The sequence below is a fragment of the Cydia fagiglandana genome, chromosome 24, assembly GCF_963556715.1.
Source record: "Cydia fagiglandana chromosome 24, ilCydFagi1.1, whole genome shotgun sequence".
Taxonomy (NCBI): domain Eukaryota; kingdom Metazoa; phylum Arthropoda; class Insecta; order Lepidoptera; family Tortricidae; genus Cydia; species Cydia fagiglandana.
The window spans coordinates 1-23,296 of NC_085955.1; the positions used below are offsets into that span (position 1 = coordinate 1).

At 40.3% G+C, this 23,296-nt stretch overlaps 1 protein-coding gene across 1 annotated transcript; it reads left to right on the forward strand.

The window, feature by feature from the left end:
- The first annotated feature begins 3,772 nt into the window (after positions 1 to 3,772).
- Positions 3,773 to 5,418, forward strand: LOC134676562 (uncharacterized protein DDB_G0271670-like). The gene is made up of 2 exons (XM_063534953.1): positions 3,773 to 3,833; positions 3,881 to 5,418. Exons 1-2 carry the CDS (start codon positions 3,773 to 3,775, stop codon positions 5,416 to 5,418), a joined length of 1,599 nt encoding a protein of 532 aa, XP_063391023.1.
- The last annotated feature ends 17,878 nt before the right edge of the window (positions 5,419 to 23,296 follow it).

Sequence of the window (23,296 nt, forward strand, 5' to 3'; positions counted from 1 at the left end):
TGCACGGCAGACATGTTGGATTCCAAAACTGTCATCATTTTCGAAATCTGCTCACCTGATTCAAATAAGGTGCATTTATATCTAGTCAGCCAACATCAACAATATCTATACATGTATATCTGCTATCGAAATGTACTTTTGATAGTAGAAGTACGAAATGTAATCTGAAAGGAATCAAGTAATGCATTCCTGTAATGAGGAATCGACATTGATTCCAATTACTAGGAATTGTAATATTAGAAAAACTGATTCCTGATTCCTCAAATGGAATTGTACTTAGTAATTTGGTATTGTAGATTACAAAGTAATCTGGGAATCGGTAATCTGATTACAAAGTAATTTCGAGTAATCGTGGAATCAGGAATCAATTACGAAATGCCCATCTCTGCTTTGCCCCAACCGCTACAAAGTTTATATCGAATGGCAAAGTCCGTATTGAATTTAACACAAAAGAACAGCGTGACATTGCGTTATCTAAGACTAACGACGTCAATGCGGAGGTTGCCGCTGAAGCTTCAAAGTCACTTCGCCCCATGATTACTTTAAAGGGTATATCCGGAGATGTTCCAACAAAGGATCTTGTTGACATTATAATAAGTCAAAATCAACCGCTCAAAAATGTAATGAATGAAAGCAATAAGATTTCATTCCACTATAAAAAAGGCAACAAAAATCCTCGTTTGTATAATGCTGTACTCATGACGACGCCATCCACTTTTAAGGCCTTTATTCAACTAGGTAAAATCAACATAGATCACCAACGGGTGCATGCAGAGGAGCACGTACCTATCTTACATTGTTTTAAGTGCATGCAGTATGGCCATACGCGAAAGCATTGTAAGGCTACCACAACCATCTGTTCACATTGCGCATCGTCTGACCATGAATATAAATCATGCCCGAACCAAAAAGATCAGACCAAAACAAAGTGCCACAATTGTGATGCATTTAATAAACAAGTAACTGAGGACCAATACAAGCTAAACACAGCACATAGCGCAACATCAACTTTTTGCCCCCGAATGCGATCTATGTTACAGAGAATAAAATCGCGCATTGATTATCAATCTAATTAATATTTAACATTAAAATTTCACTCAAATGTAACTTTAATCTTTAACGAATTATATAAGTTAGTAAACATTAACTCTTTTGTGGTAATGGCTTATTGACGACAACACTTGTATCTTTAGTGTATCCTATCTGTAAAATATCTCTGTTATTGAAACTATTATTAATATTACACCATTTTGCTTTGCATGAGAACTGTAATATTGACTGGCTTACGCTGATCAATATTGCAGTTAATTGTTCATCATATATGTAACATATAAACACTAATTTTGTCAAAAGCTTAGAATTAAACTCTCTAATCTCTTGCAAGGGGGCGGTGGCCGAACGGCCACCCGCACTCACTGACTGTCGTGAGGCGGGTGGTCGGTCGGCACTTAGCGCCCCCCCTTAAAACTATCTATGCATCTATTTCTTTATCACATGAACACTAACTTATCAATTGAAATTACTGGCTTAGTAATATCCAATCTCTTGCAGGGGGACAGTGGCCGGGCGGCCGCCCGCACTCATTGTACTCTGTCATCGGGCGGGCGGTCGGGCGGCAGAACTTTTCCCCCCAAAACTTCATTTTAGGATAGCTGGTCGCCCGTATTTCTAGCGAGGGCCAGTTATCCCTAAATTAAAATCAAACAAACACTCCAGTTACACTCAACACACATCTAATAAAAACACATTACACTCAACATGAAGTGGGGGAGTTTTTAGTCCGTAGGCGGCTGGGCACCATACCCAGCTGAGTCGGACATAACCGTCGGTACGGGCCGGCGGTATACATGAGTATTTCCTCCCTCACCGCAAAAAAAAAAAAAAAAACCTAACCTAACCTAACCTAACCTAACCTAACCAACCACCAAAAACCAAACCAAACACTACTCGAATAAATTGATTTTTGGCACAATTTTAGTACTCAACGAGCCCGATTTTTTGATACTATACTTATTTTCATAGTCCTCCTAGTTCCGTAGATATTCAAATTTTTACTTCTTTTCAAAATCTCACTTATTCAAAAATTCGTAACTCAGTCATATTTCTACTTTTTAATATTTTTTCCATTCTTAAAAATCTCTCTTTGATATTTCTAAATAATTCAATACTAAAAATAATATATTCTCATACAACTTCACATAAAAATATTCAATTTTCTTTACTTTTTATTTGCACCTGCCAAAAAGCTACAAGCAATCTACATTTTTACTAATATCTCTGAATTCACCCAATAGATTTTTCTAGTTTTTATTTTTTTAAGTAAAGTAAATTTTATTCATTCATTTTTGTTATATAAGTCCACCTCGTATCTCTTACAGTTTTTTGAATAACTTCGAAGTTCACTTCCGTCGTCTTCTGACCTAACTTTACCACACTTTTTAATAGTTTGTTAAACAAATTTTATTTAAAAATTCTGAAACTTAGTACATATTTAAAGCTCATTAAGCTCCATTTTTTGGTATCATTTCTATCTTCGTATTTTGTTTGGTTACGGAGATATTAAATTTTTAGTGTTCCTTTAATATTTCTTATTTTAAAAAATTCATAACTCACTCATTTTTCAAGTTTTATATAGTTTTACTTCACAATAAAATCTGTCTTTTTTATATCTATAAAATAATTTAATACATCTAAATAGTTTTCTTACATCTTCATACTTTAATTTAATCATTTCTTCGAAATTTAGCGGTGCCTGCAAAAACCATAATAGCAATCATTCTAAAACTTATTTATCTTCATTTCCACTCGGTAGATTTTTCTTGTTTTAAATTCATTTGATAGATCTTTTTGTTTTTAACATTTTCTTTAGATAACCCTTTCTTAAAAACTCTTCGTTGCATTAAAATTAATATTTTTCTTAAAATTTAACCTATTTTGTAATCTCCTTATTTCTCGATATATATAATTACGTAAGTTGAAACTTGACTTTTTTCCTATGTACTTTTTCCAAAATTTTTAGCTCTATTCTTGTTTATTGTTGTTAAAAATTAGTTTTAGCACAAATAGGATATTAATTTTCAGACAGTAAACTGAACGTTTTACTCTTAAAATCAGACTTACTACTAATTGTTTGTATATAATACTGTATAACCTACCTATTTCTACTTTTTCGTTATAATTTCTAACCTGTATATAGCATAATCCAGACATAATTCGTGACTTTTTGTAAACTTTGAATTTTGACCCCCATTTGCTCGTAATAATAAGTGACGTTATATGATCTTTAGACACCGTTAGATTTGAAATCCAGTGGACAATAAGTCTGCCAATTAATAGATTTTTCGCTTCAATAGTTTTTGAGTAAAGTAATATTAAGTAAACTAAGTCCCCTAATTCGCCCTATTTTTATAATTACGTCAGTTGAAACTCGACTTTTTTCCTTGTGATATTTTTCAAAAAATTTTGCTGATACTTTGATTATTGTTAGTAAAAACTAGTTTCTGCATTATTTTTATTTAAATCTGCCATTTATTTCCCACAAATTAGAAATTTATTAAAAAATAATTTGTAATTTAATCAATATTTCTTAACTTTAAACCTTTGCCGTAAATAAACTTCATCTTGCTGTGTAAAGGTATAATTGGATTGTAAAGTATATGTAAATTGCTTGTTAGATAGTTAAATATAGTGTGTATAATTACTGATAAATTGTTAATTGAAAATTGTTGTAATAGATTAGAAAATGAGTAGCGAAAGTGTAAATAGCCTCAACATGTCAGAGCAGTTTGACAATCTATTCACCACACCGCCGGGCACACCTGCCCAGCGAGAACGTTCACCGTCGCCTATGCGTGACACTAACATCCATCCGATCCCAAAGAAATCAAAGAAACAATACGAGACCTCTTGGGATACAAAGAGGAAGGACCCACGAAGGGACATGGACAAGGGCCGCAGACGACGCCACAGCCACCACAACATGCAATCGCACAGGCTGACAGGGAAGGGGACTGGGACAACAACAACATAACCTCCCCCAACCTCTATCAAACATGCGAACAGATTCTAAGTCCAAACCTCTCAGATATTTCACCACCCAGCCCCATTTCGACGACAAAAACATTGACTGAAGGAAACGAGGAGCCCATGGACCTCACGACCGTTGCCGAAACGGACCTCATCCAACCGTCCGATCTGGGGTTCGCGGATCCGGGGGAGGCGGCACCGCAGAAGAATTCGAACGGCCAGAGTGTAATGCAGGGGGAAAGGAAAAGAAGGAGGACCAGGTCGCTGTCATCAATATTGGCGACGTCCGACAACCCCGGCAGCCCTGGCGAGTCGACTGCACCAATGCTGCTGCCTGAGCTGGAAGGCAAACCGGCGGACGTACAGGCCTACTCACCACAAGGACAGCCACCACGCACACCACCAACAACCCCCCCCAACACACCCACCCCTACCGAGCGCTCCATACCCCCGTTGGAAAAACTGAGAAAGCTACTGTCTCCACATCTCCGCTGGCATCCCCGGCACGCAGTGGTAAGAGCAGCCGCAGAGGGAGAGACAGGGGAGACAGCAGAGGAGAAGGCCAGTGAGGTGTCCTCCACAACCAACACCACTACGGACTCAACACCTCGCAAAAGGAAGGGGAAGGGGAAGGTACAGGACGTGGGGAGTCGCAAGCTAAGCCTGAGCCTTAGTAGCTCAGGCAGTAGCGGCAGCAGCGGCAGCGGCAGTGGCAGTACCGGGAACAGCTCCAGCTCCAGCTCCAGTTCCAGCTCCTCATCAACATCATCTGGAACAGCAACAGCTACGGAAGAAACAACAACATTAACGAAGACAACGGACCAAAATATAAAGACATACAACACACCCAAGATATCAGAAAAACCTAACGTACAAAATGCACCCATCACACCTGACCTGTTCGACGCATCTGAGTGCGTGGAAACGGACCTGAATCGTATGAAGGAACAGACAAACGAGCCGGAACAGGAACTGGAACAAAGAATACAGAGTTTGAAGATGACCGGGGACTCAGGTACCTCCGGCACCTCTCAGGAAAATGAAGAGAACGCGGAGCACCAACCAACAACAAAGAAAAAGAGAACAACAAGAGGTAACCTGCATAGAATAAAACAATGTACTCTATGTGGGTATTCAACAAAAAGCGGACACATGCTACGACACCAACGCGTAAAGCATAAATGGCTGACAGAAGATAATGGGAAAAAAGTATTTGAAAAATATGGATCGTATGAATGCAAGAAACCCGCAACATACTGCCCACAACAGCACCTCCCCCCCATGTGGCTGGTGGGGGCTGTCACGGGCACAAACCCCAAATTTCTGGAAGCTCTATACACGGGCGTGATCCGGGATACAAGACAAAAGGATGAGGAAGAACACACTGAATAGCGACAACAATAACATACCACAAATGCATGACGTCACCAGGAAAGGACCTCCCGGAGGGGCAGGAGAATCAAATCAAATTAAATTGCTGCTCCAAATGCAACTGTCGATGGCAGGCTGACCCAATCAGGCCTGGCAAAGACAACGGCATCGATGATCATCAGAAAATTTCCTTTCTCTATTATCTTTTTATTTCTATCTTTATATTTCTATGAAAAAAAAAAGAAAAAAAAACGAATTAATTAAATGTACATAATCATAATCATACTCAGAGCGTACTTGCCTGCTCCACGCTTGGGGGGAAAAATCACCACGACTCCGGGCGTCGACTCCCCATGCATAGCTGATCCTGGAAAGAAGAAGAAGAAGAAGGAAGAAATCAAATTAGATTAAGATAGATAATGAATAGCAAACTAATTTCAATTTCAAGTAACCATGAACATAGAATTTACTGCAAATGCTCCATGCTCCATGCATGGCCACTCCACGAACTCAAAAGATAAATTGTAAATGCTTCATAATAAATACTCCAGAAACTTAGATTTACCAAATAATTAATAGCATTGTATAAAATAAACACAGTTGCAGATTTAATAGTTAAATGAATGACTGCTCCATGAACATAGAATTTATTGTAAATGCACCATGCTCCATCCATAGCCACTCCACGAACTTAGAAGAAAAATTGTAAATGCCCCAGAATAACAGCTCCAGGAAATTAGACACACCAAAATTATTACTAGCATTGTATAAAATAAACACAGTTGCAGATTTAATAGTTAAATGAATGACTGCTCCATGAACATAGAATTTATTGTAAATGCTCCATGCTCCATCCATAGCCACTCCACGAACTTAGAAGAAAAATGATAAATGCTCCGTAATAACTGCTCCGTAGGAACTTAGACATACCAAAATAATGACTAGCATTGTATAAAATAAACACAGTTGCAGATCTAATAGTTAAATGTAAGACTGCTCCATGAACATAGAATTTATTGTAAATGCTCCATGCTCCATCCATAGCCACTCCACGAACTTAGCAGTAAAATTGTAAATGCTCCAGGAATAATTGCCTTAGGAAATTAGACACACCAAAATAATTACTAGCATTGTATAAAATAAACATAGTTGCAGATTTAACAGTTAAATGTAAGACCGCTCCATGAACATAGAATTTATTGTAAATGCTCCATGCTCCATCCATAGCCACTCCACGAACTTAGAGAAAAAATTGTAAATGCTCCAGAATAATAGCCTCAGGAATTAGACACACCAAAATAATTACTAGCATTGTATAAAATAAACATAGTTGTAGATTTAATAGTTAAATGTTTGACTGCTCCATGAACACAGAATTCATTGTAAATGCTCCATGCTCCATCCATAGCCACTTTATAGCCATAGCCACTCCACGAACTAAGAAGAAAAATTGTAAATGCTCCAGGAATTTAGACACACCAAAATAATTTTTCAGTTTTGTATAAACTCAGTTGCAGGGCATATGGTCGCCCGTATCCATAGCGAGGACCATATGTCTATAAATTTTCAGAATATCATTAAAGCAAAAAAAAAAACCTAACCTAACCTAACTCAAAAACTTTTTTTTTTTTTTTTTTGACGCAGGGGTAAATGCATTTAGGCATCTCACCCCCAAGGGGGAGGGGGTGGTATGTGGGACTCGCTCCTCCCATAACTCCCTCTGCTAAGCAGAGGGAGGGGAAGAGAATACCCACTAACATCCCCTGCGGCGTTGCCCGCGTTACCGTTATTGGGGGACGCCACGGGTTCGCAGACCATTCCACCGTGTCGTCCCCCCGGCTGCCCCGGTTAGTATACCGGGGGCACCCTCACTTCATTCGAGGGAAGGATCAGCAACGCACTGATCCTTCCCCCAGACGTCGAGAGGGCCCTTTAACGTGGGTCCCCAGCCCACAGGCCCTACTGGGGGAGTAGGCGATTGATATATTGTAACCGCCTTCTCCCCATCCGTCTACGCCGGAGCGGGTGCGCATTTGCTCGCTCTTCGCGCTCCCGTTCCGCTACCTCTTTTTTCTGCAAGACCTCTTCGCAGAATTTTGAGACGGCATCCCACGATCTCTCGCTGCTCAACATGCTAGACACCACACTGTGCAGAGAGAGATCATCCACCCCCAATATCGCCACCATTTCGTGGCGCTCTAAAACCCAGCTTGGGCAATCCGCAAGGGTGTGCTGGGCAGTATCGTCCTCCTCGCCACAGTGATGGCAGACTGTTGACGGTTCCCGCTGAATTTGGTACAGATAATGACCAAAGCAGCCATGTCCAGTCATAACCTGCACCAGCCTATACGTTAGGCTCCCTCTTTTCCGGTCCAGCCAGTTGTCGAAAGACGGGAGACGCTCCGCTATGGTGCGGGTACCATATCGGGCGTCCTCCAGCTGGTCTTTCCACCGGTCCCGCTCCCTTTTGGCTGCCGCCTTTCGCCTCGCATCTATCTCTTGTGGAGCCAGACGATCGTCATTGTTTCTGGCCTCCACCCGTTCTCTGTACCGCTCTGCCAAGAGCCTGGCGTCGAGCTCCCATGGCAGAGTGCCCGCGAGAGCGCATGCAGCGTCATATGCCACCGTGCGATAGCTCCTATTCATTCTCTGGGCTATTATCCTCTGCGGTCTTCGGAGGAGCGCCCTTGCTTTATCTTTTAGGCGCTCTGCCCATATCGGCGCCCCATATAGCGCCATACTTCGTACCACCATTGCGAAGAGGCGCCGGCATAGGGTTTGGGGTCCTCCCACGTTTGGCAGCAGGCGGCCCAATGCCGATGCCGTGCCGACGAGCCGAGGAGCCAATTGTAAAAAATGCTCCTCAAAGTTCCACTTGCGGTCCAGAATGAGACCCAGATATTTTATGTGGGCCTTAACCTGGACCGCATCTCCCCCAACGGGGAGCGCCTCGTTGGGTCGTAATCGCCAGCCCCTTCCTCCGAAGATCACTGCGTCCGTTTTCGGCAGCGCCACCCTTAGCCCCAAGAGGCTGATTCTCCCCACTGTCAGCTCTGTAGCAACTGTTGCCCGCCTCAGAGTCTCATTATAGTCCTTCCCCCTCACGGCCACCATAGTATCATCAGCATAGCAAATGGTGACCATGCGGGGGAGTTGTGCACCTCGTATCGCCCAGTCAAAGCCGACATTCCAAAGGAGGGGCCCCAGCACTGACCCCTGAGGAACGCCGCACTCCATTTTGCGCTCTTTTAGGCCGTCCGCTACTTGATAGAGCACTACTCTTTCAGAGAGGTAGTGTCCTATAATCTTCTGCAGATAAAGGGGCACTTGGTGGTAACGGAGTGCCTCTTTAATTACCTCATAGGGGAGGGAGCCAAAAGCGTTTGCAATGTCCAAGGATACCGCTATTGCCCCCTCCCCTTTACGCGCTGCCTGATCACTGAAGGCCTTCAGTGTACTCAATGCGTCGATCGTCGACCGCCCCTCCCGGAACCCGAATTGCCTGTCACTTATGTTCGGGCCCGTGTCCTCCAAGTGCTTGATTACACGCCTAGCAATAATGCGTTCAAGCATTTTTCCCGTCTCGTCCAGGAGGACTATGGGGCGGTACCCTGAAGGAGAGTCAGCTGGACGACCCTCCTTCCGCAGCAGGCACAGCTTTCCCTCTTTCCAGCATTTGGGGAAAATCCCTTCCCTGAGGCAGTCATCGAAGATATACCGCAAACGTGGCCCCAAGTGTTTCAAAGCCACAGGGATGACCTTTCCTGGCACGCCATCTGGCCCTGGGGCCTTCTTGCATGCTTTAAGGCGGATTACTGCCCCGAGAATTTCCGCATCTGTCACTTCAGGGACATCACCAACCGGGATTTCACGGGTCGGAACCGACATTACTGGAGGAGTAAACTGCGGTGCCGCTGGGAAGAGGCCTTCTATGACTCTCGTGAGGAGTTCCGGCTCCAAGGAATCCATGGGGGGGGCATGTTTCATTTTATTCCGCACTATTTTATATGGCCGTCCCCATGGGTTCCTGTCCAGCGTACAAATGAACTCCTCTCGGGCTTCGTCCTTCCTCTTGGAACCTAACTCAGAACCTAACCTAACTCAGAACCTAACCTAACTCAGAACCTAACCTAACTCAGAACCTAACCTAACCATTCCATTTGTAAAACGTGTAGGTGTTCCTTAGAAAAATCTTAACAGCGTGATCTATCTTGAACGTCCTGGTTGAGAAACGCCATCTCCCGGATTTTTATTTTCCTTTATAACGATTTGCTTGGAGGGTGTCGCAATCAACGTCACTGCATTCCTATATTTCCTTATATATATTTTTTTAATCTTGTATGTATCTTTTAGCTATGCGTTCATACAGTATCTAAATTGAGAATGTTCTGTTTTTAAATAAAATTAAGAATTGTGCAGAGACATTGCGCCGTGTGCCTGCTACACTGCCACATCTCAAAAAACCGTTTTTTCGAGAAATCGCGTCTCAAAGTTGTGAGTTGTTTTAGGTCTTTAGTTTTAGGTCTATGAATTTAAAATTTAGCTTTTTTTACTCGGAATGATATAACCCTCCTTATGACCACGCCACTTTTTAAAAGAAATGTATATTTTTTAAGACACAAGGCCCTAAAGACAGGTATTTACAGTTGTGGCCGTATTGCAGAAACGTTTTTTAAAGATTTTGGGATGCGGCCAAATTTAAACACAAAATTATTGGATAAAGGTTACCATACAAATAAAAATAAAAACACCAAAATAGTTAAAATCCTTTTATTTTATCAATTTTGATAGGAACAAGATCACTGTACGCGATAATATATTATGTGTAACTCAACTAATTATTATTTTCTAGGACGCAACTCAAAAGCTTCATTTAAAACGTGTGCAATATAGCCACAACTCAAAAGGGCCGTCTGAGGGCCTACCGCGAACCACGTTCGACGTGTTGCCTCTTTGTCGCACTTGTAAATTCGTAGGAAAGTGTGACAGGAAGGCAACACGTTGAACGTGGTTCGCGGTAGTCCCTCAGTTCATGTGCGAACGCCGCGGGAGGAGGCGGCAGACTGGTAAGTGGCTGTATTGCAGGGAATCGTCTGACAATTTATGGTCAAATGCATAAGGCCACTTGTGAGAAAAAGGCTCTTAAAGACCTTTTTTGCTATGGCTCTCGAAATAAGGTCGTAAATTGAACAATTTTGAATCCGAATCTGCAATAAACCAGAAAATTTACATTTTTGAATTGTGGCCTTAAAGCAGGCACACGGCGATTGCATTCTTTATTGACTTCTTACTACTCAGGATTGGTTCACTGGCTATATTAACAGGAATGAGAAAGTTAAGCCGTTGGGAATTTCCTCTTCGGATTATTAGTTAATGTCCTGTTTTTTTTTTTGGAAATGGGGTCGGGGGTCGTACCAATAAACCATACGGAGATATGTTGGTCCAACCAGGGGGCCGATTTTTGAATTTCGAGCGTTCGATTTCGTCACTCGAAAATCGGTGGAAAACAGCGAAATGCTAATTTTTGAAATACGAACGATAGAAATTGGGAATCGAGTAGTATTGACCACTCGTTTTCAATTCTATTAGTAGAATTTAAATGCCGGGTACTGGACGAAATACACGAAATCGAGCGGTCGAAATTCAGAACTCGGCCCCCAGAACTATATATGCGAAAGTAATCCTGCCTGCCTTTACCTTTCCACATTTAAACAGCTAAACAGATTTAGAAGAAATTTGGTATGGTATGGTATTTGGTATGGAGATATTTTGAGGAGGACATAAAACAGTGTTTATCATTCACCATCATCATCCCACGCATCCGAAGTCGCGAGCTGAAGCTTGTTTCGTCAGTCGTCACACGAGAGACATTTAGAATCGAGTAGCAGTATTTTTTATTAAAATTCAGTTTTGTAACGCGAACTTCGAATTTCACCGATAAGACTATGTTTAGTTCACAAAAAGCCTTCTAGATGGCGCTAGTAGTCCTGGGTACCGATGTAAACATTAAAAAACAATATTTTTACCTTTCCTGTGGCTTTTAAATTCCGAAACCTAGTGTTTTGTCAAGCCTATAGATTTTTATGAGAACGGAACGAATGTCTAAATCATAATTAGTGAAACTTAGTCAACGTAATATATATATATTTCATCAATAACTAACTAGATGGCGCTAGTAGTCCCATCATTACTATTTTCTGTAACTACTAATTAGCAAAATATTAATAGAAGAGATTATCGCACGCGCTGATCTAGTAAGGATAATATTTGTACAGTAACGTGTAGATTAAGTATATAGAATTACGATCACTCAACTGTACATAAGCACGTAGTTAATACGGAATAAATTATGTAGTTGAATTTTCACGTCAACGGTAGCTTTACTCTAAGCCCCCGTTCAAGGCAACCTATTGTTACATAAGGGTAACTGACCCTACCCTACACTGAACATGACATTAAGGGCACAACCGTCATGTTCAAAATAATTTCAGTTGACCTGTTTAGAGTTGCAGGTGTCCATAGGCCACGGTGACCTCGGAGTAAATATCTATGGAGTAGAGACGCGCACTAATTTCTATCTGAAAAATTCTGTCGTTTTTGGCGCGGGGGACGAGGTAACGCACACACATAATGTTAACACTAATGCATTTTTAGCATGCGTCGCTACACACGCACACGACAAAATTATCAAACACTAGCAAAAACTGTATTCACACAAGTACAAGAACAAACACAGACAACCCTGTCCGTGAACGAGATGACGTCAGTTCTAAGTAAACCTAGATAGTGCGAGGGACGCGTCGATAATATTGTCGATAAAATTGACAATGAATTTTAATTTCTGCTTTTATGGATTATAACTTTGTACCAACATTTTACTAACTTTCAATTTTTGTATTGTTTAGATGTTATTTCTAATAGTTTGTCAATTTGTTTAGGGCGAATCTTGCAAGCTGATATAGAATGATTTTTTATTATCAGTTCATTAGTTAATATTTTACATGTTGGTTTACTTCTGAAAGCAATGCAATATACTATCGAGCATGCAGATCTGCATGATGATAGAGATGGAACGCGGCCATAGGATGTCATTTAAGGGATATTGAGTAGGGGATAATTAGTATATATATCGGCGGTAGATCGTAAAATCGGACATATCGAGATATTCCTAGGCATATCATGAAACGCCGCCATTTAATAATCTGCCTTTTGCATTTTTTGCCACTGCTAGTGCTGCATTCTATGTGGCATTTGTAGCAGAATGCGTAGGTACTAGGTAGGTACTAAAATCATACGCTACCCAAACACGTACTATAAGTAGGCTGTCAAGCCATTTCAATGGTTATCATTTGCTAAAATTTAGAACATCCTACTTATTCGATATGCCTAAATGTTGAGGTTTGAACGGTATGGCTGGTGGTCACTAGTCAGATCATGACATGCCGGCGTTTCATGAACTGCTTAGGAATATCACACCTTGAAGTTAGCACGATATGGCTGGTGGTCACTAGGCAGATCATCATCTGCCTAGGAATATCACACCTTGAGGTTTGTACGATATGGCTGGTGTTCGCTAGGCATTATGACCATCTGTATATTATTCATTATGTTTATATCGATTTTACCGATATTGGTTTTTATGGTGTCCCATCACTAATATTGGTACGGTGATACCAGAGTAATAAATTAAAAGTGCCTATTTATGGAAAGTGACAGCCGTAAATACCTTAAATTAATAATATATTTGACATGTTAAATAAAAATATATAGCTGGTCAAGCAAATCTTGTCAGTAAAAAAGGCGCGAAATTCTAATTTTCTATGGGACGATATCCCTTCCCGCCTACATTTTTCAAATTTGCCGCCTTTTTCTACTGACAAGATCTGCTTGACCAGCTATATGTAGAAACTAAAGGAAAAATTAATTTTCGAAAAATAGTCTATCGGTAATTTTACGTTATTTAGGGGTTGTGCACAAATCACGCGAGATGTTTTCGACTACTTTTTGATCCCCCGTCCCCCTTTTCTTTATTCTTATAGATCAATTAATTTGATTAAATAGATTAGATTGATATGAAACTAAGGTGTTATATAAAAATAATGTGTTACATAAATTATATAACAAAAAGCATAGCAAATAGGGCATATTACTGCAATGTTCTGCCGCCAGAGTGTAGCACTAAGCTAGCTAGTAAATTTTGTCTTTTCTCTTTATCGCTCAAATATGCAATAGTGATAGAGAGGTTAGATAACGAAATTTAAATTTTCTTGTTCCGCGGCGGACCCCCAGATTGTGATGGATTGTGGTAGTCGCGCCCCCTACGCAGAGTTTCGCATAATATTTCCTATTAGAAATTCTACTCGTACCTAATTAATATTTAGAAAGTCTTCTTTAGAATTCCCTAAATTAGATCTAATATCATATCACTGGTATCACTGTCAGATTGACAGTGTTTTTTAGTTATTTGCAAAATTAATGCACTATTTGATAATATTTAGATGTAATAGTACTTAAATATGATAAGAAACGTGTTCTTTTTGTAGACTAGACGTTTTCGATCTCATTTTGCATGAGAAAACGCTGCAATTCGGCATTTTCGGCTCCTATCATTCCGCTTAGACTGACGTTTGCTGAATGGCGTATGACGTGTGGCAACTAGTTTTATATAACCTCCTTGACCGGCGGCCGCGATCTTTTTGCAGAGGGGAACGCCTGTTAATGGCCGCTCCATAGATATTTACTCCGAGACGGTGACCGCTAACCATCAGGCGGGCCGTATTCTCGTCTACCACGGTCGTAGTATATTTATAAAAAAAAACTTAGAAGAATTGTTATTTACTGATTTATTTTCCTTTTTATACATTAAGTACATACATACGGACACATGGTTACATGTATACGGAGTGCTAAGCATAAATTTAAATATATTAAGAACGGATAACTCACGTATTTAATACGTTTGGTTATAATGATGTGCCCATAAATATACATTATTTAAAATTTTAACTTAAAAACGAAGTAACGTGTCACATAAAATACTTATATTCTAAATCGCCTTAAGTTTCCAGGTCACGTGTCTGTGACATACGGACGGACATGACGAAACTACGGTTCTTTTCCGTTTTTGCCATTTTGGCTACGGCGCACTAGAGAGTGCCTGTAGTCTTCCGCGCACATCTATAATGAGTAATGACAGTGGCTATCGAAGCTGTTTATTAGGTAGTGTGAAGATCCACGTGTCTCTTTAGGTTTCCTTTATGCTTGCACCTGTATTCGCAATAACTACACTCAAAAGGCTTTTCACCCGAGTGTATAATTTGATGTCGTCGAAGTTCTGCTCTGCTGTTGCACTTGTAGTCACAGTCACTACTCGTACAGTCAGAAGGCTTGTTTCCAGTGTGTGTTATCTCGTGACACGTGGGAGGCATCTCGCCAGTGTGAATCGTAAGGTGAGCCAATAAGTTTGCTTTATTCTTGCACTTGTAAGCACAGCTGTTACATTTGAAGGGGGTGTCAGCTGTATGCATCCTCTTAGCATTTAAAATGTTAGTCACCTGCGTGTCTCATCTCATGAGCTCGTAAGTTTCGTCTACGTCTGCTCCTGTGGTCACAGTACCGACACTTGTGAGGCTTCTCGCCAGTGTGAACCATCATGTGAATCACTAAGGCTGATTTATGCCTACACTTGTACTCACAGTCGTTACACTTGAAAAGAAGTGACGCGTCACCAGTGTGCATCGTCTCGTGAGTTCGTAAGGTGTCTCTGCGGCGGCTCCCGTAGGCACAGTACCGACACTGGTAAGGCTTCTCGCCAGAGTGAACCATGAGATGAGTCAATAAGGCTGATTTCCGCGTACACTTGTACTCACAGTCGTTACACTTAAATGACGCTTCACCAGTGTGTATCTTCTCGTGTCTTTGTAAGGTTCCTCTCTGACGGCTCGTGTAGTCACAGTACTGACACTTGTAAGGCTTCTCACCAGTATGGATCATGAGGTGCCTCTTTAAATGAGATTTTGAAATGCTCCGATAATCGCAGGAGCTACATTTAAATGGTTTAATATCAGTGTGTGTCATCTCGTGAGTTCGTAAGTTTCGTCTATGACGGCACCTGTAGTCGCAATACCTACACTTGAACGGCTTTTCACCGTGAGTCATCAGATGTTCCCGTAACATTGCTCTCACAATACACTTGTAGTCACAGTACTTACAGTTAAAAGGCTTTTCACCTGCGTGTGTCATCTCGTGTTTTCGTATGCTTCCTTTACTATTGGACTTGTGATCGCAGTACCTACATTGATAAGGTTTCTCACCACTCGACGGTCCTGACGACAAGTGAGTGCGTATGTGTTTCTTCAAAACCGACTTGTTCCTGAACCGTTTGCCGCAATGGGGACATTGATAGACGGTGGCGGTGACATTGTGTGTGGGTGCGGGCTCGGTGGCGTGCAGCTTGTACGTGCGGCGCCCGACCCGGCAGGCGCGCCGCTCCGCGTCCACCAGCAGGCGCTCCAGCCTGACCGCGCACGAGCGGCGCGGACGCGACACCGAGACCACCGCAGAGGTGACAAGAGCAGGTGCTGCAACATCACGTAATACTTGATGCTTATTACATATCAACTTCTGGCATTTAGCATTAAATTACACATTTAAAAAGATAAAGTAATTAACAACAGAATTTAAATGCATTATTAATATCCAGAAAACGAAATATTAAATCCATCTAAACATAAGAAGCGAAACCGTAAATCGCTTATAAATAAGAAATACGGTCCTTATCAAAATAAATATTACCATTATGGATTCCGTTTAGGGGGAAGGAGGGGGTCAAGAAAGTGTGGGACGTTGTGACAAGAGGGATGGGGGAGTGACAAACTTTGTGACGTCACTTTAACTTCATCAGAAACCGATAATTTATCTGGGGGCATGGTAGTGCCCCCACCAAGACGAGCAAAGCGAAGCGCAAGGGCACTAACTACCTTTTCTCGAAGCGCTTCGTCTTTTTATTGAACCCTCATAACTTGGATTTGGATTAAACCAGATAAACAAAACTCTCGGGATATGTCAATAGTGGACTAATTAAGCATACACATTTTTAATTGCATAGCATAAGTCTTATACTTTCGATTTTATTCATATCTAAAAAAAAACCCGATTTCGTCACTGACTCACTCACTCACTGATGATCATCATAACCCTTAGGGTATTTCCTGAAGTCCTAGGAAGCTGAAGTTTGGTATGTAAGATAGTACTTATTAGAACACAAATAACAAAAATTCAAGAACTTGAGATTTTTAGCCCCTAAGGGGGTTAGAATTTTGTATGGGGCATCAATAGCCGCTGGATCGATTTAGTTGAAATTTGTTATGTAGATTGTTTTTGTTATGGGGAAGGATATACCACAGTGAGATGTGTACATGTTAAATAAAAATTAACCTACCTCTCACCACCAGGCCGACTGTGGGGCGGTGCGGGCGCTCTGGCCCCAGCACGAGCTCGTCCTTGACCTCGTGCTCGTCATACAGGCCGGCCAGCATGGCTGCCTCGCTCACGCCGCACCCGTCTATGCTGTCCTCACACTCCTCTTCATTCACGAATTCTGGTTCCTCCTTAACAATTACTAAAACAATGCATTTTAAATTTATTAACAAGAGACTATAATATGAAGCATGTTCCATTCAGAGTAATTTGGCAGGAACACCAAAAACTAGATACTTGTTGTCTTAGCTTGTATGCAGAACAAATGAAATACATTAGTTTATTATAATAAGTGTCATAAGAGGTCATGGACTGCTTAACGAACATAATTATATTTTATCCTTGTGAGACTCGGGGCAATTTTTGCACCTTCAGTTCCAAATTTAAACTTTCTTTTATTCCTGTAAGTTCAAAACTTGAATTGAATTTGTACTTGTGCATGGACAGAGAAGAGACAGCTTTTAATGTGGTGCTGGAATACAACAAAGTGGCACCATACATGGTAAAGATCACAACATCAAGGATTATCTAAACAGCCAATACAGCCGTGGATGATGTCAATATGGTAGGTATATTGACTATATGTATAATGTATTACATTGTATAGCATGGCGGGGCAAGTCTCGTAAAAGGCGTTTATCCCTATGAGTAAATGGTAATGATGAGATAAATGTAAGTGATGTTAGTGCCCGCTCACCGCGACTCCCGCGACCAGCATGCCACTCGGGCTCCTGCTCCACGCGCGCCGCGCCGTCGCCGCCGCCGTCCGGGATCCCCTCCTGTAGTGTAGTCAGATCATACACAGCTGCTATCAGCTGATACAGCTGATACTTAATGCCTATATCCCACATATGTATTTTACTACTTTATAGAACATTAAGTTAACGATGCCATAAACCTTGACTTACTGTAATTTACTATACAATGGTTAATGACCATTGCCATAACTTCCACTCGATTAAACCTGTTAAAACCTTAGTATATAAGGCGAGCGCTTTCTACCAATATATTCAGTATTTACTCGACTCTTGTGTTATCATTATAACCCCTGAACGCCGAACACTTCATGGCGACCCTGCCAGTCGGGCTGCTCGAGGCAGCCACAGCTTAGACACCGCCCAGCCAGCCAGCCAGTAAGCCAGCCAGCCAGCCAGCCAGCCAGCCAGCTCTACTGCTCCACTACTGAAGCAAGCACAAATCCGTGAAAATTATGGGAAGCCAGTGCACCAAAAACGACAAGAAAGAAGAGGTGATTATTGCACAGAACGGTGCTTCCAACAACGCCAGCGCTAAACAGGCAGACAGCAGCACAGTTGCAACATACATAACAACAGCTGTTCTAGTAATCGTATGCGTAATTTTTTCATACGCCATATGGAAAAAGATACATAAGTGTCTAACAAGGAAAATTGAGCGACAAGCAGTAGCCACGATAATGCGCAACACCAACAAGGCAGAGCAGAGCGTCTAGGAAGAGCATCAGCCCCACCGCCACTACCCAGCATCTGCAGTGTGTCACCAGCACCAGAGCCGTCGCTACGACCACCCCCAGTGTCCAACAACGATCATACGATGTTAAGAGGTACAATTTAAGCATTACTGTGTTTAACCAATTTCAATTATTGTTGTAAGCAATGTGAATATTTCCGTACCACCTAAATTCATAAGAATATTATGACCAATATTCAAAAGTTATATGACCAATTAAAATCACTACAGGAAGATATTAGAAAATTAGGACCAAAACGCCGAAAAGAGGCTAATGGTCAAAGTAAACTTCAGCAAGTAAAACTATTATATAATCAGTACGAAGAATATATAGAGCTACATAGTTCTAAAGTAGAAAAATCAGAAATTTCTATACAGGACAGTGAGTTAATCCAGTCTTATTTTCTAAAAATAGAAGAAATTTACAGTAAAATTATAACTCAATACGACCAAGACAACAAATATCAGGTCACAATGACGTCGAATGACAACTTTAACCTGAAAACAGCAGTAGCATTGCTACCAGCTATGGACGGTTCGGAGGCCGTCACTAGACAACTTATAGACGCCATAGAGTTGTACTCTACAATGATAAAAGATTCAGATTCACAATTATTGATGAATTTCATTATTAAGACTCGATTAACACAAAGTGCTAAACTTAGAATATCCGAAAAACATACCAGTGTAAGCGATTTAGTTGATGAGATGAAACTCCGTCTTTTACCGACTAAATCAGCTACCGCGATACAAACCAAGCTATTTACGGCAAAACAGGGAAATAGGTCAATCGAGCGATACGGACAAGAGTTGGAGGATTTATTTGTAAACCTCACAGTAACACAGGCCAATGGGAAACCAGAGGCATATACGGTCTTACAATCGTTGAATGAGAAAATGGCAATAAATAAATTCGCGGAAGGCCTGCGAAATGACAAACTAAGTACCATTATAGCTTCACGAGGATACACCTCGCTAAAAGATGCCATACAAGGTGCAAAGGACCAAGAGGTGTCCATATCATCTACGCCCGCTCCGGAGCAAGTTTTATACTTCCGGAACAAAGGGTATAATAACCACAGACAATACAGGTCTAATTACAATAATAAACCAGTGGGTAAATACCCACAGCGTACATACCCTACTAGGGGTAATACGTCAAACAAGCCACCAAGGGTGCACACCCAGATGAAAAACACTCGACCTATACAAATCGCGAAAAACTATAATACGCGTACATATACAAATTATAACCGTCCTCGTCAAAATATACCTAACAAACGATATCAAGTTAATACGGCGATACAAAATACACCAGATGACAGCAATTCGCCTCAGCTGTTACAATTTTTTCGTGAATAACAACTATATCCTAACTTATTGTCATATGAATTCAGTTCAATTTACGATAAACGGTACAACGCACAAATGGCTTATTGACACAGGCGCGAGTCTAAGCGCGATAACGAACGACGCAGCATTAATATCTCGCGGACACATCGTACCAAAGATGACTCATATCAACGGAGTCGGAGGGAAAATAACGTCATACAATACAATTACTCTACACTTGCAGAGTGAAAACCAATCATTTGAGCATGAATTTCATGTATTCCAAAAATTACCATTACAGGTCGACGGAATAATTGGGCAAGATTTTCTGATAAAATACAAATGTGTCATAAATTACGAAAAAGGAGTAATCACATTAAACAATAACAACGAATTAATTACAATACCATTGACATTACAAAATGACAACAACAGAACCATTAGTTCAAATCAAATACAATTACCCGCAAGAAGTGAATCTATTGTAAAATTACCCACAAATTATACAGGGGATTACGTCGTATTATCAAGCGAAATTGGGGAAGGAATTTTTTTGGCCAATACCTTAACACATAGCAAGAATGGGAAGATAACTGTTAAAATATTAAACACACGTGAAGACGACGTAACTTTAAACAATATCACACCAGAAATAAAACCATTGCGTGATTATAATTGTTTCACATATGAGAAAAGTAAAAATAACGCAGACCGAGTAAAATTACTTTATTCTCTTTTAAAATTCAACAACTTAAACAATGAAGAAAGCAACTCCATTGCCAGCATTTGCGCAAAATATGCCGACATTTTTCAGCTGCCGGGTGACTTGTTAAACACTACAAACCTATATGAACAGAAAATACATTTAAAACCCAACGTATCACCCGTATATACTAAACCCTACCGATTACCTCAGTCACAGCAATCAGAAATAAATAGACAAATAAAACAAATGTTGGAAAATGACATCATAGAAGAGTCGCAGTCGGAATGGGCAAGTCCGTTACTACTCGTTCCCAAGAAACCAGACTCAAATGGAGATAAGAAATGGAGATTGGTAATAGATTACAGGAAAGTAAATGAGGTAATAGAAAACGATAAATTCCCTTTACCCAACATCACGGAAATCTTAGATTCTTTAACCGGCGCTATGTATTTTAGCACCTTAGACTTAAACCAGGGTTATTATCAAATAAAACTTGATCCCGAGAGCAGGAAATACACCGCGTTCATAGCAGATAAACACTATCAAATGAAACGCCTACCTATGGGATTAAAAAATTCACCAAATGCTTTTAGCAGAGCAATGACCATAGCTATGTCAGGACTAAACTACGTGCAATGTATAGTTTATTTAGATGACATCATTGTCATGGGTCGAAGCTTGCAACAACATAATAAAAACTTAACAGATATTTTTGAGAGATTAAGACAAGTAAATTTTAAACTAAATCCACTAAAATGTAATTTTTTGCAAAAAGAAATATTGTACCTAGGACATGTAGTAACCTCGGAAGGGATAAAACCCGATCCAAAAAAAATTTCAATAGTTCAAAACTATCCAGTACCGAAAAACTCAGACGAGGTCAGACGTTTTGTAGCTTTTGTAAATTATTACAGGAAATTTATTAGGAAATTCTCCGAAATAACACAACCACTAAACAATTTATTAAAGAAAAATGTAGAATTTAGTTGGACGAAACAATGCGACGACGCATTTAAAAAGTTAAAAATAGCCATCAGTACCCCACCATTACTACAATATCCGGATTTCTCAAATGACAACACGTTTACGATACACACAGACGCATCGGGCATAGCTTTAGGATGTGTCTTATCCAATGAAAATGGATTACCAGTAGCATATGCAAGCAGACCTCTAAACAAAGCAGAGAAAAATTATCCCACGACAGAAAAAGAATTACTAGCTATAGTATGGGCAGTGAAATATTTTAGACCATACTTATATGGACGAAAATTTAAAATTGTCACCGATCACCGCCCACTCATTTATTTATTCAAAATGAATAATCCCTCGAGTCGACTCACCAAGTTCCGATTGTGCCTAGAAGAATACGATTTCACTGTAGAATATTTGAAAGGTAAAGATAACGTAGCTGCAGACGCGTTATCTAGGATTGAAATTTCCAGTGAAGAATTAAAGAACATGACAAAGCAAGTGGTATCAGTAATGACTAGAGCACAGAGGAAACGCATGGAAGAGCAAGAAAACAATAATAAGTCACAAGACAAGGGTTCCAACTGCGACTGGCCTGCGCAACCAGACATAGTTGAACTTCTCAAAAAACCTCAGGAATTACCGGAATTAAGTTTCCATAAACGCGACTACTACAAAATACTAAAACAATCAGATCGCGTCATGAGTAAAAATAATGAAATCATATACTCGCCATCCTTGGCGACATTGTGTGTCAGGCCTATTACTCCATCGCGTACGAAACGAGCTTTCTTCGCGAGAGAATTAGGTGCATTTTGCAAGGCACAACAAATAAAAGAGGTATGCATATTATATAATGATGACACCGCATTTATCATAAAGGAGCTAGCTCAATACATGCATACACACAATACCGGGTCCGGACCCCGATTATGTATTATTAAAGGTGTCACAAAGATAACAAATAAAGATGACCAACGCGTCATATTAAACGATTTTCATTTATTACCTACTAGCGGTCACGCAGGAATTCAAAGAATGACCAATAACGTAAAGCGGTACTACTACTGGCCCGGAATGGATAACGACATTAAGAAATTCGTAAAAAAATGTGATAAATGTCAAAAACAAAAATTCCATAAAAACGTTAAACAACCGCTATGTATTACTAGCACGGCAACAGCGTCATTCGATAAGGTATTCCTAGACTTATGCGGACCCCTAACTAAAGATACAAATGGATATTGCTATATACTTACGTTACAGTGCGAGCTCACAAAGTATGTAGAGGCATATCCACTGCTAAATAAGGAGACAGACACAGTCGCGAGAGCTTTAGTTGATAATTTTATATTACGATATGGTATTCCCAAAGAAATAGGAACAGATAGAGGAAGTGAATTCATCTCATCAACTATGCGCGAAATTTGTAACATTTTAGGTATAAAACAATTGCAATCAACCGCGTACCACCACGAAAGCCTTGGTTCCTTGGAAAATTCACATAAAGCTCTAGGAGCATTTTTAAGAATACAAACAGACAACCAGGCTCACCAGTGGTCAGATTGGTTACAATATTGGTGTTTTTCCTATAATACGACAGTGCATTCAGCAACTAAATATACACCGTATGAATTAGTATTCGGTAAATTATGTCGTAATACCAAGTAATATTGTTAATCAAGTAGATCCAATGTATAATTTTGATTCATATCCAATAGAATTTAAGTATAGATTACAAAAATCCCAAGAGGATGCTAGAAATAATTTAATTAAGACAAAATTATCTAGAAAACTAAGTTATGATTTAAAAACAAATCCAATAACGTATACAATAGGAGATTTGGTATTAGTCAAAAAGGAAGATAGAGATAAACTGGACCCAGTGTATAAGGGACCATATACAGTTATTGAAGATCAAGG

Bases quoted from the DNA above. Each gene is read 5' to 3' on its own strand.
- LOC134676562 (XM_063534953.1), top strand. From the start codon at position 3,773: ATGTCAGAGCAGTTTGACAATCTATTCACCACACCGCCGGGCACACCT. The intron at 3,834-3,880 runs GTTCACCGTCGC...CCGATCCCAAAG, and splicing joins CACACCTGCCCAGCGAGAAC to AAATCAAAGAAACAATACGA.